We start from the raw sequence: 12,170 nt of genomic DNA on the forward strand, positions 1-12,170 counted from the left end.
TGAGTGAGCAGTGGAGACTGAAGGGGCCTGGAAAGCCATAGGGGTCAATCCAGTAAAAGATATGGCTAGAAAATATGCCAGACAGGAGGGACAGAATATTGAAGTACATGCAAGATGCAGCCTGGAGGTAGTAGTTCTACCTGGGAAACATGAGAAATAGGGTGCTGTGTGAGGGAAAAATAGAGCTAAGTTTTCATATGTGTGACTTCAGTTTATATATCTCTGTTGTATCAAGTACAATAACAAATTACAAATTTGACCAAGTTTGATCTGCTGTAATTGTCTATTACAGGGTGTGTACCCTTTTGTGTAGTGCTCTCACATATTATTTGTTCTACAAGGAGTGGATTTACTCATTATTTCCTTTTCATTTTGCTTCAACTTTGCTGACCTTTTTGGTTTTGACTTGTGTTGTTCTGAAGATGCACACTGACTGTATATGTTTGCATTTTTAGCTGCTTACAGAGTTCTAAGAAGCCAAGGAAACTATGGCAATGTTAGTGTGTCCTGGATTGTTGACCCAGCATGTACCAATGACGTCTATCCAGAACAAGGGACTATTTTCTTTGATAATCTGGAGTTTTCAAAGAATATCACCATTTATTCACTACCAGATGAGGTAATAATTTTTACAGTGTTTTTGTGTAAGTGTGTGGAGAAAAGAGAAGTGCTAAAATATTGCAATTTAAGAAGGAAGCTCTGTTTTTTAAGAGCCTGATAATTATTTGTAGGAAGAATCAAACTACTGGTGTAAAACTAAGTTTACTTAGGCAAATCATAAAAGAATTCAAGATGCTGTGCATACCTATAAACAAAAAAAATTAAAGGCTGACAGTAGTCAAGTGTAGTTAAGATATAACAATAAATAAATAAATCCCTTGTTTTAATAGCAAGAATCCCATTTTTTTTGTTTTTAATGTGGATATATTTGAAGTAATATAAGAAAGAATGAGAATAATTAGTAATAAATAAATAAAGCTGTAGAAATAAGTTATGTGTATCAGAAGCAGGAAACTACAAGATAACTTTTGGATCACTGGTACAACATTTAAGATGAGAGGATTTATGTAAAGGGTTTTTGACTGATGATGGTTTCTGTGTGAGTGAATGAACTGTCATTTGTCATCCCTCTTGACACGCCTAAGGATCAAGAAATAAACAACAACATGCAAAAATCTGTGGTTTGTTAAACCCCTCAGCTGTTCATTTTAATTTCTTCATTGTTTTGTATGCAAGAAATTAATTTCTTAATACTCTCTCATTCAGGTACCTGAAGAGATGGAAGTGTTCATCATCAGATTATTCAATGCTACTAATGGAGCAAGACTGGGCAATATAACCAGTGCATTTTTACATATTACAAGGAATGATGATCCCATTTATTTTGCCGGTTAGATGTTATTGTTTTTAAATGTTGAATTCATATACTGGCCCAAAGAGATTTTACAGACAGACCAGATAATTGAGAAACCTTAATCCTAGTGGAGCTATTATAAAATGTACTTTTTGTTGATGTCGTGTTGAATTTGCTTTTGTTTTGTTTTGTTTTGTTTTGTTTTGTTTTTTACTTCAGAACCTCATTTTATTTCATTGCTCTCTTTTTTGATGCTGGATTGGTCAGGTGACTAAGCACTGCCATAGTCTCTTGTACCCGCGAGTACTTCCATGCCCTTAGTACATATGCCTCATGTTTCCCTGAGGCGAAGAATCCTCTCGTCGAGGATCAGGTAAATAGGTCAGAGGCAAGAAGCTCAGGCTTGAACTGAAGGAGGTTTGTTGCTTGTGTTTTTTCAGAACCTCTGACAGTGAGCGTTACAGAAGGGAGTGTTGCAAACTTTACAGTCCTAAGGAATGGATCTGCTGATGCTGCTGTTGCTGTTCAGTATGTGACTGTTAATGGAGATGCAACAGCTGAGGAGGGAGACTTTGTTCCCAGTGGAAAGAGCAGTGTCATTTGGTTCGATGTCAGAGAAAGAGAGCAGAATTTGTCTGTGTATATCAATGATGATGATATCCCTGAAACTGATGAAACATTTTATATCTTCCTTTTGAATTCTACAGGTAAAAGTAATGATTTAATGTGTGTTTAGTAAGTCTCTCTTTTTTTTTTTTCACTGTATTTTTTACAGCTTGGTCTTATCATAAAGCAATATATAAATGCCATGCATTATATGAATAAAGTTTGCTTCAACATTTCTATGAAATTACTGTACAAAGTGTTTGGATTTTCATCTTGAACCTTGAATTGGAAACAAAAATTAAATTGAACAGCTGAAAACTGTCCTGCTAAACCAACTGGAGTTAAAATCTCTTTTCAAATGTAAATGCTCCAAATTAGATGGGGTTTTGACCCGTGGAAGAAAATATAAGTTAAATATAATGAATAAGTAATTTTTATCAATTACCTGAGTATAAGGTGGCTTATGTGTTTCCTGAGGTCATCTAGAATTCATTCTAATACTCAGCTCTCTACAAAACATCAACTTTATGGAAATGATTGGACAAAACCATTCTTCTCTCTTCTTAAATTTTCTCTTCAGCGATCTGCTTCTACTTTATTAACTGTGTTCAGAGTTGGCTGGTACTTCCTTTTACCATCTTATTGTGAACTTGTGATGGCTTTTCTCCTGACATGCATTCCTACAAGAATGGGTAGAATATAGAATATTTCTTTATGCATTCCTGAAAGCAAAAAAAAAAAAAGATTATTTTCTTTCTATGATCTGTTGCATATATTGGCCTTGATTGTTACATCCCTTTTGAAAATTGTGTTGGACAGTTGTACCTCAGAGAAAATACAGATAGAGATATATGAAGTTAAAACCATAAACACATTGTTTACTTTGGAATAAAAGCTGGTCTAGTGCTCTTAAAAGGGGTGAAAAACAGTATGGGGATGGAAACATAATGTACTTCAGTGGACATAAGAATGGTGTTAGAATGTCTCTACCATGCTAATATAAACAGAGAAATCCTACTACCTTTGCTCTACTTCAAAGATATCTTGCATTTTTTCCTTTCAGGTAGGCTATGATATGAATATGAATAACCTCTTAGACATTGATCTTGCCTTGTATGTAGTTAAAGTGCAATATTTCTGTTCTAGGTCTAAAGGAGAGCTGGGATCTCTGAATACATATATTTTTCTTCTGACTTGACTAATTGATCAAGCGTGAAGTACTAACTCTCATACAATCCTTTCTGCTCAGAGTTGCATCATTTCTGGTCATGTCACTGACATTTTTTTCCGCAAATCTACTTTCTTGCTCTCTACCTGAAATGCTACTTACATATTTTTTATTTTTACTCTGATTTGCCTGTTACTGAATATCTTGAATATTGATTTTCAGCTATTGTATTATCATTGCTCATTTCTTTGTTTGCATGAAAGCTGTTGGTTTGAGAAGGAAACATATTCAGTTTTAGAGTTACCTCCATTTCTGATTCCAGTTTTGATAAAATGAATCACCCTCTTTTTAGGGGATACTGTTGTCTTTAGTGATGGAGTGGCTACAGTTATTATTGAAGCAAATGATGATCCTAATGGAATTTTCTCCTTGGAACCTTTAGAGAAGACAGTGGAAGAAGGAAAAAGTAACATTTTTTTGTAAGTAAACTCATATACTTTGATTTAATCCCATAGACATTTGCTGAACTATACCTTCATTTATATTATTTACATAATGAAAGTGCAAAATAAACTTATGTTTGGCTTAACAATACTACTTTGCATGCACCTTAATTGATTACTTTGTTTCTAAGGTATCTGTGGTATACCCGGGAGTAGCATTATACTGTGAAATGGCAGGCCTTTGAAGAGGGTTGGATTACCATTCATGGTTTTATATGTTGTTCATGGCTGTTTAGAATGTTGTATAGTGTTTTTCACAGTAAGAAGGATTAGTGTAGTCGTGTTTTCCTTTGCTAGTGGAGAATGCTGATACATACCTGTGAGAACATTCACTCTTTCTGTGTCTCTGAACAGAATTTTGAGACATAGAGGACACTTTGGCAATGTCTCAGTAACCTGGCAGCTGTTCCGTAATGACTCTACACTGAGGCCAGGAGAAGAGTTCTATGAAACTTTTGGGACTGTGTACTTCATGGATGGTGAAGGATCAAAGCCAATAACACTCCATGCTATTTCGGATAAAATTCCTGAATTCAATGAATTTTATATTTTAAAGTTGGTGAATGTTTCAGGTATTGTCTTCATATAACCATTCTTTTCCTCTCTCATAGAAAATAATTGTGTTTAATCGATCAAAACAAAATAACCCTCTGAAGAGCTTTGCATTTAAAATCATGTTTTGATGCCCTGTACTTTTCTCATAAGATTTTAGGTTTTATTTTTCATTTAATTTATGAATACAGTTTTGATGAATACAGTTTTGGTCATCCCACCTTTAAAAAGGATGCCTTTTGGTGATTTCAGAGCTGTAGAGCTTTGTATAGCTGAAGACAAAACAAAGATTTTAAAGGCTATGCGTAATGGAGATTGGTTGGTTGGTTTGTTTTTTTCTAGAGGTGGTAAAATACATATAATTACCACTTCATATCACTTAAATTACAACTGCTACAGGTCTCCTGCCCACCGGAGTTCCAAATCTGCTGGACTCCTTCCACGTTGGTATTATTTATGGTCTTCTCTGCAGACTACCTCTGAAAATGTGTTGACATTTCTGTAAGCGAAATCCATATGTGTGTACAGAAGATTTCCTACTTCAGTTGGGTAGAATACTTCTCACTTGGTACGTGGAGGCTCTACATTCGCATCATGATCTTCAAATCATGAATTCTTGTGGTGGAGAAGTAGATGGATGTAGATTATGGCAGGATTTGGCAACGGTTTTAATACACAACTGGTTACAGATTTTGCAGGATCTCTGCTTACTTCAGAGGCAATGGGTCAAAGGTTGCCATTTCATATTTTTGTAAATATTGAAGTAATATGAGAAATGAATTTGACCCTGTGTGTTTCACATTAATCAAAAGCAACCTATCTCATTACTAATTCAGAAAAACTGGAGCTCATCTTTTTTAGCTGAAAGACAATTATATTTTGCAGTTCAAAAATAATATACAGCTTTGTTTTCTATGAAAATGTTCACCATAATGTTTTAAAACCAGTGCACTTAAATTATGTTAATATTAAATCAGAGCAATTTCTAGGAGGTCAGAGGGTCTTTAAAGAAGATTTAGGTCTATTTAGAAATCTATTTTGTTTAAAAAAGTTTAAATAGTTAGTAACATTTTTTAAACCATTAACTTTTACTCTTAATTTCTGTTATATAGGTGGGTCTTCTGGTCCTGATGGTCAGTTGTCTGAAACAAACCTTGCTGTAACTGTGATGATCCCATTCAATGATGACCCTTTTGGAGTCTTTGTTATAGATCCAGAGAGTCAGGACAAAGAGATAGCAGAAGATGTTCTTTCTGAAGATGATCTTTCCTATATTACAGACTTCACCATCTGGAGACAACAAGGCACTTTTGGTGTTGTCCGTTTAGGCTGGGAAATAATGTCTGGTACATTTCAAGCTGGACTACCATCAATGGTAGACTTCTTGTTGCTGGGATTGTTTCCAAGTTCAGTGCAATCTCAGCCCCACATGAGACGCTATCACAGCGGAACAGATGCTTTGTATTTCAGTGGAAAAGAGGATGCATTTGGAGTTATTGATCTGGAATACCTATACAATGGAAATACTGCAGTAACTAATTTCACATTTTCAGCATGGTTAATTCCTGATGTCAGTACTGATGGTTATATAGTTGAAAAGGATGACGGTAATGGGACCTTATATTATGGCGTGAAAATCCAAACAAATAATTCTCATGTTTCTGTAGTGCTTCATTATACAGCATTAGGATCCAATATGACTTACATAGCTAAAGCAGCAGTTCTGAAATATCTGGATGAAAATACTTGGATTCACCTTCTGATTACTCTGGATGAAAGTATAATTGAATTTTACATGGATGGAATTCCAGTTGTGGGAGGAATTAAGAGCCTTAAGGGAGAAGCAATTGCTGATGGTGAGTCAATAGCTTGCATTATTTTTCTCCATATGTAAACTTCTGCAACGAACACCTTGAAAGGTGTATGCAAAATCCTGAAGTTATTATATCCTGTTAGTTGGTTAAAACGAATGGCTGGAAAATTTTAAGGATTTTCAAAAAGCATATAGAAATAAGAGCTGAGAAGTTTCCAAAAAGCATCAGAACTGTAACAGAGCTTGGATTGCAATAATTTGAAAGTAATAATAAGTATACTTCTATATGTATGCTTTTTGTGTATACCTATAGTAATATGTACTTACCATTAATACTTTCCATAAGATTTACAGTGCTGTAGCTGAGAACGTACTTCTTTCTTCTCTATTTCTGAAACAAAATATAATAATGCTCTTGTTTCTAGTTGTGTATTTTATTACAGCTAAGCCAATATCTTGTAAGCAATAGAATTTTTCAGAGTTCAGATTTAGTTAAGTATATATTCACATGGTATATGAAAATTATGCCTGTATGTTTAATAGTGTTCCAGGGAACATTAGCATGTGTACTTCAGTTTCTCTAACTGAATAGTCACAGATTTTAGTTGCAGGTAACCATTATGGACTTTTACACTGAACTAGCATAGCAGTGAATGTGAGAACAATTCCTTTACAAAGTCAGATATTATATGCTGGGAATACATTTGTCTTTCATTTATATTTACTCATTCTTTTGCAATTTCTCACTCTTCCATGTGTTTTTTTTCTTTTTTTTTTTTTTCCCCTTGGAAATAGTCTCCATCCTTTTTCCTTTCTTTCTTTCACCATCAGTTTCACATATATTCTTTCACGGGGATAGGCAGTGAATGATTATCAAGTTCTTGAGTATAATCTCCTTTTCTGTAATCAAAGAAGGAAAATTAAAAAAACATACAGTTCTGTTAAATGCATGTACATCTACATGCATATATTGTGCACTATATGTACACAAACATATAGTAATGTAGAGGAGACTTCATTAAGTCTATAGTGTAGGATTTTATTTTTACATGTAAATTTCCAGTGGTTGAAGTCTGAGAAATTTGACCTCTGTAACAAAGTAGTGCCTCTGCAATTAATGGTATCTGTCAGATGTGCAGTACTGTAGCTCAGAAAGGATTTTTTCCCCTCGTTTTCTCAAACAAAGATGTGTGAGGTGCATTAATGCTTTTGTTGCTAGAGGGATGTCTGAGTCATTGTAAATTTTCTATATTAGTGGAGATGGTGTGTTCTCTGTCTTGAGATACTGCAAGTGTCAGGTAAGGATTTAATCTCTCTCCATTTAATGTTGCATACTACACAGTGGTGAGCACAGTAGCCTGGGTTTTCTCACCATCCTCTGCCTTGTGTCTTGGGACCATTAACAGTGGCCATGGTTGCTTTTCTCTGGCAGTGACACTTGGTGTCAGTCCACTCAAAAGCACAGTTTCTTCAAAAATCAGAAAACAGCTGAAGAAATATCTGTATTGTAGCATGACCTACTAGGTTAGTATATTTGTGAAAAAGGCAACTGTGACCTCCTGACTTGCTGAGCAGGATAATTGTTTGGAGGGAGAGAAATATTAGTACTGTTGTAAAAAGCGTTTGGAATTTGGTGTACTTTTCTGAAGCCTCTATTCCCAGTCCATGGTGTCCAGAAGGGCTAATACTCTGGTCATCAGAATGGATTCACTGTCCTAGCAGAGAGACACAAAATAGACAAGGCAAATGTTTGGCAAAACAAAAGTGAGAGGAGTTGCAGCTACGCCCTAGAAATCTCTAATGGAAAGACAGAAGTTTCCAAGATTCATTAAAATAAGGGATGGTGACAATGTGCAGGTAAAACTGGTAGGATGAAAAACCTGAACTGTCTAGGATGGAATTATTTTTCCTGTGGTGATCTTCCTCTAACACTGAGATGAGGCTTGAGGAGCCTCCTGATTTGCATTTCAATATGATTTCTAGTCCAGGGATAATAAGCAGTTTAACATTGTGTTTTTTAGTAATTACATTTATTGGATATATTACTTTGAAGAATAACAATAACATGAGGAAAATTACAATTTCCTTCTCAGGTCCAGGAATAGTGAGAATTGGAGCAGGAATCAATGGCAGCAGTAGGTACACAGGGTTAATGCAGGATGTAAGGCTTTATGAGCGAAAGTTGACACAAGCAGAGATCTACGAACTCCATGCAACTCCTGCAAAGAGTGACGTCCACCCTGTCTCTGGGTATTTGGAGTATCGGCAAGGAGAGACCAATAAATCATTCATTGTGTCCGCAAAGGATGACAAAGAGGAAGAAGGAGAGGAGTTATTCATCCTAAAGCTCATTTCTGTGTGTGGTGGAGCTCGAATTTCACAAGAAAACACAACAGCAAGATTAAGAATACAGAAAAGTGATAATGCTAATGGTTTATTTGGCTTCACTGGAGCATGTATTCCTGAGGTAAAGAGTTCATAAGGAAAACTATAGGAGAAATTTTGGATACAATAAAACTAGTGGCAAGACTAACTGACCTTCACAGGTTGATTTCACATTCTTAGTTTTCGTAGTTAAGCGAAGTTTTTTCAGAATTTTAAAATGTGTAAGTTCTGCTAATATAGCCTCAGTCACACTGGCATTTGCTGTATCATTTCTTTAAATTCTCCTAGTAATAATAATAATAGTCCTCCTCCTCCTCCTCCTAATAATAATAATAATAGAAGAAATAATAGTAATAGAAGTAAAAATAAAATAATATTTTATTATAGTAATAATACAAATATCTGTTACTATTTCTGTTATTAAATTGTTCTTAACCCCTGAGGTTTACCTTTTCTTTCCGATTTCTCTTGATGGGGAGGGAGAGGTGGTAAGTGAGCAGCTGCATGATACTGAATTGACATTTGGGATTAAACCGTGACTGACTGGGTTGCCAATTAAAATATAAAGTTCAATTTTCTTTTTTTGAAAATGGATTATTACCAATATTTTTTTATTATATTTTTTTCTGTGTTACGTGATATGCTTGAAAGAATTTTACTGCAGGTCATTCACTGACAAGATGTGCTGTATTTTTCCACAATCACTTGCTGTCATAATTTATAAGATATTAATTGATTATATTTGATATTAATTCAGTTGATACTGGCTGTGAGTTACTTTCTTTAAAAATTAAATTGCCTTTGATGGTGGCCACCGTATATGCAGTATATGAACTTGTTACTTTTGGAGGGAGGATTGAAATAACCATAATTAATTTTTACTTTTTAATCATTATGAGGGAGAAAGACACAATGCCTGTTTCTATTGTTAATGGATTATTTTTGAAAACAAATTTCATAATGCTTTCCAATTTGGGAACTATTACAACCTTTGAAGCACATTCTTTGTAACTGAAGTACTTATGGTGTATTTGAAATTAACCATCTTGCCTGAGTGACACTAGTTTTCAGTTTGGTGCCTACCATCTGCTATGATAATAGATTCCTTCAGTTTGAAATGCCACTGATAATTCTGTGATGCCACAGATCGTCAGTCAACACAATTAAAAATTTATATGGCATGTTAATTGTTTCACATTTATCTTACATCCATTTCACCAGAGGACTCTCAGAAATGATGCAGATACACAGCACTGTTTCATAAGCGGTTTAATTCTTTATGTCTATATCTATCTGTTAAGCAGATGAAGGCATATTCAGTATGTGCACTGTGTTATACAGCAGCTCTGAAATTTGTCTAAGACTTAAAAAAAGTTTAGCCTTTCTGACAATTTTCAAATAAAATTATTTTCTACTTTTGTTTGATGATCATAATTTTCTAAAATACATGGTCAATATCAATCCCTGCTCTGTCCCAAATATGTGAAATTGTTGCTGCTGAGTGATGTTCTCCATGAAGACAGAATTGTAAAGAGGACTGTAGCACAAGAATTTTTTCAGATTTTTTCCTAAATGATGAAATTATAGTTTAATTTTATGTTTTTAGTTGGGGAAAGAGGGAATCCAAATCTTTCTTTAAATTATTACTAATAAAACTGAAATAATTGACATTAATATAAAAAATAGTTTCAGCTGCTTTTGACATATACACTTGAAACATATTCGTTCTGTCTTCGGGATGTAGGTTGGGGGAAGAGATAGTTTCCAAAACAAACAACAAGGTACAGTTACTGGCTTACTTCAGGGAGGTGCTAGAGGCTGTTGCAAATTCCATTAAGACTGTTCTGAACACCAAGTTCAGTATCAGCTTCCTACTACTCTAAAAGAGCTGCAAGTAACATGACAGCAATAAAAAAATCCTGAACATTTGACTAGGATTAGAGAATTCCGTGTTTTACATTTATTGCTTTGATTTGCTTTGACCATAACAAACACTCCAATTTTTTGCTTTCTTCCAGACTGCCAGTGAGGGTTCCACTATATCCTGTGTCGTGGAGCGTACAAGGGGTGCCCTGGACTATGTGTATATAAATTACATTATCTCACAAGTTGATTCTGCTGGCATTAATTACTCTGTTAGCGATTTTTCTAACAGCAGGGGCACTATCACATTCCTTCCTTGGCAGAGATCAGAGGTAAACCCTACCTTCCTATTAACTATTCATACTGTCCTTGGAAACCTGGAAAACACCTTCTAAGGACAGTTGACTGGTTTTCATGCTAAAGGCTTTCCTCCACATGGCTTTTATTAGATTTTGTGAGGTTTTTTTTCATCTTTGGCATCTAATGAGTGATAGGATAAATGCCTATAGATCTGTTTGCATCTCACTTCACATGTTACCGTGCATACATGTATGCTTAAACAGACATAATACATGAGATACTTTTACATACATGTATATACTAAGTTTATGTATATCTATATTTACACTTGAAGTGTAGGTAGTCCTGGGCTGAAAAGAATGATCCAGGGACTTTCAAAATTGGAATATGATCAGGTTTTGATCTGAGTTTTGGAGCTCAGTTTTATCACTGTGTCAATAAAATAGACAGCAGTAAAGTTCCCTGCTGCAATCAAGTGTCTTGCAACTGTGTTTGTGACATTCTGTCTCTTTAGATTAATCTGTTTCTGTGAATTCAACCCTGACCCACAGCACAGGAATTTCCCATTTATTTGAAGAAGTGATCTGGGATCACAATACTGTAGAAAGTTAGTGTGTGATTTCTGTTAGTGTTTGTAACATAGGGTGGATTGTTAGTAGAAAATGCTATCTTTAGTTTCACTTTTATCATTCTGCTGAAGTAAGTATGGACTGACTGAAACCCACTGACACCATTTGAAAGGTTCCCAGTGGCTCCACTAGAACTGTGGGTTGCATTAAATAATATAACTGATAAGAGCTTGGCAAAAACTTGTGATACTGGAAAATAGTATGCTCATGTCACTGTTTATTCAGCTTTAATTCTCTATTTAAACATATTACTGCATTGCATACAGTCATTTAAAGTAAAATTTCCCAAGCTTTTCCAGTCTGGTAGCATAGATGAGGCCTGCCTTATTCTGTATAGTGGCAAAAGAGGGCTGGTATACCCTCTTGCTTCACTGTATTTGTCTACCTACAGAGGAGCTAATGGGCATGGCCCTAAGAAACAGACTGAGAGCAGTCACTTGTCAGGTGAGATATCCTGAGAGACTTTCCATTGATGCCTGTAAGCTACTTATTCCCACAGCTCTAAATATGATCATCTACTTAAACATTTTCTTCTATATATTTGTCAAATCTTATCACAATATATAGAAAGCTGGAATTGTCTGAGACGAATGTATTAGTCTATGCAGATCAGGTTATGTTACTTGATCGTATGATCTGTAAGTCAGGTGACATAAAAAGCTTACTTCACGTGCTCTGTAAGTTGGATTAATCACTGTAATGTCTCTCCTGAAGCACAAAGTCTTAAAGATTTTAAAATCTGTCAGATATTTAATTTTCAATGTACTCAATATATCTATGATTATGATAAGGTGGATATATAAATAGTTTCTTGCTTGGTTATGTGTTTGTGTAACTAGAAGCACTTAAGACAATATGTCTTCCATTTATGGAAGCATGGTAAAGATGTTTTTGAATGGGTATTGTAAAATTAAAATATTATCCTAGAACGTAGTTTAAATTACATGGAATGCACAGATGTTGTCTGCATTACTTTCTGAACTCACAGTGGATACAG

The 12,170-nt window shown here is 35.0% G+C and overlaps 1 protein-coding gene across 1 annotated transcript in view; it reads left to right on the forward strand.

Moving 5' to 3' along the window:
* Positions 1 to 12,170, forward strand: part of ADGRV1 (adhesion G protein-coupled receptor V1) — a 266,178-nt gene that overhangs the window by 48,660 nt on the left and 205,348 nt on the right. Inside the window, exons 20-27 of the mRNA XM_032674825.1 lie at positions 456 to 619; positions 1,267 to 1,390; positions 1,795 to 2,061; positions 3,481 to 3,607; positions 3,986 to 4,203; positions 5,296 to 6,039; positions 8,090 to 8,463; positions 10,400 to 10,576. Of these exons, the coding sequence (XP_032530716.1) occupies positions 456 to 619; positions 1,267 to 1,390; positions 1,795 to 2,061; positions 3,481 to 3,607; positions 3,986 to 4,203; positions 5,296 to 6,039; positions 8,090 to 8,463; positions 10,400 to 10,576 (2,195 nt within the window). The remainder of the gene's footprint in view (positions 1 to 455; positions 620 to 1,266; positions 1,391 to 1,794; positions 2,062 to 3,480; positions 3,608 to 3,985; positions 4,204 to 5,295; positions 6,040 to 8,089; positions 8,464 to 10,399; positions 10,577 to 12,170) is intronic.

This window comes from Chiroxiphia lanceolata, chromosome Z (genome assembly GCF_009829145.1).
Source record: "Chiroxiphia lanceolata isolate bChiLan1 chromosome Z, bChiLan1.pri, whole genome shotgun sequence".
Classification (NCBI taxonomy): Eukaryota; Metazoa; Chordata; class Aves; order Passeriformes; family Pipridae; genus Chiroxiphia; species Chiroxiphia lanceolata.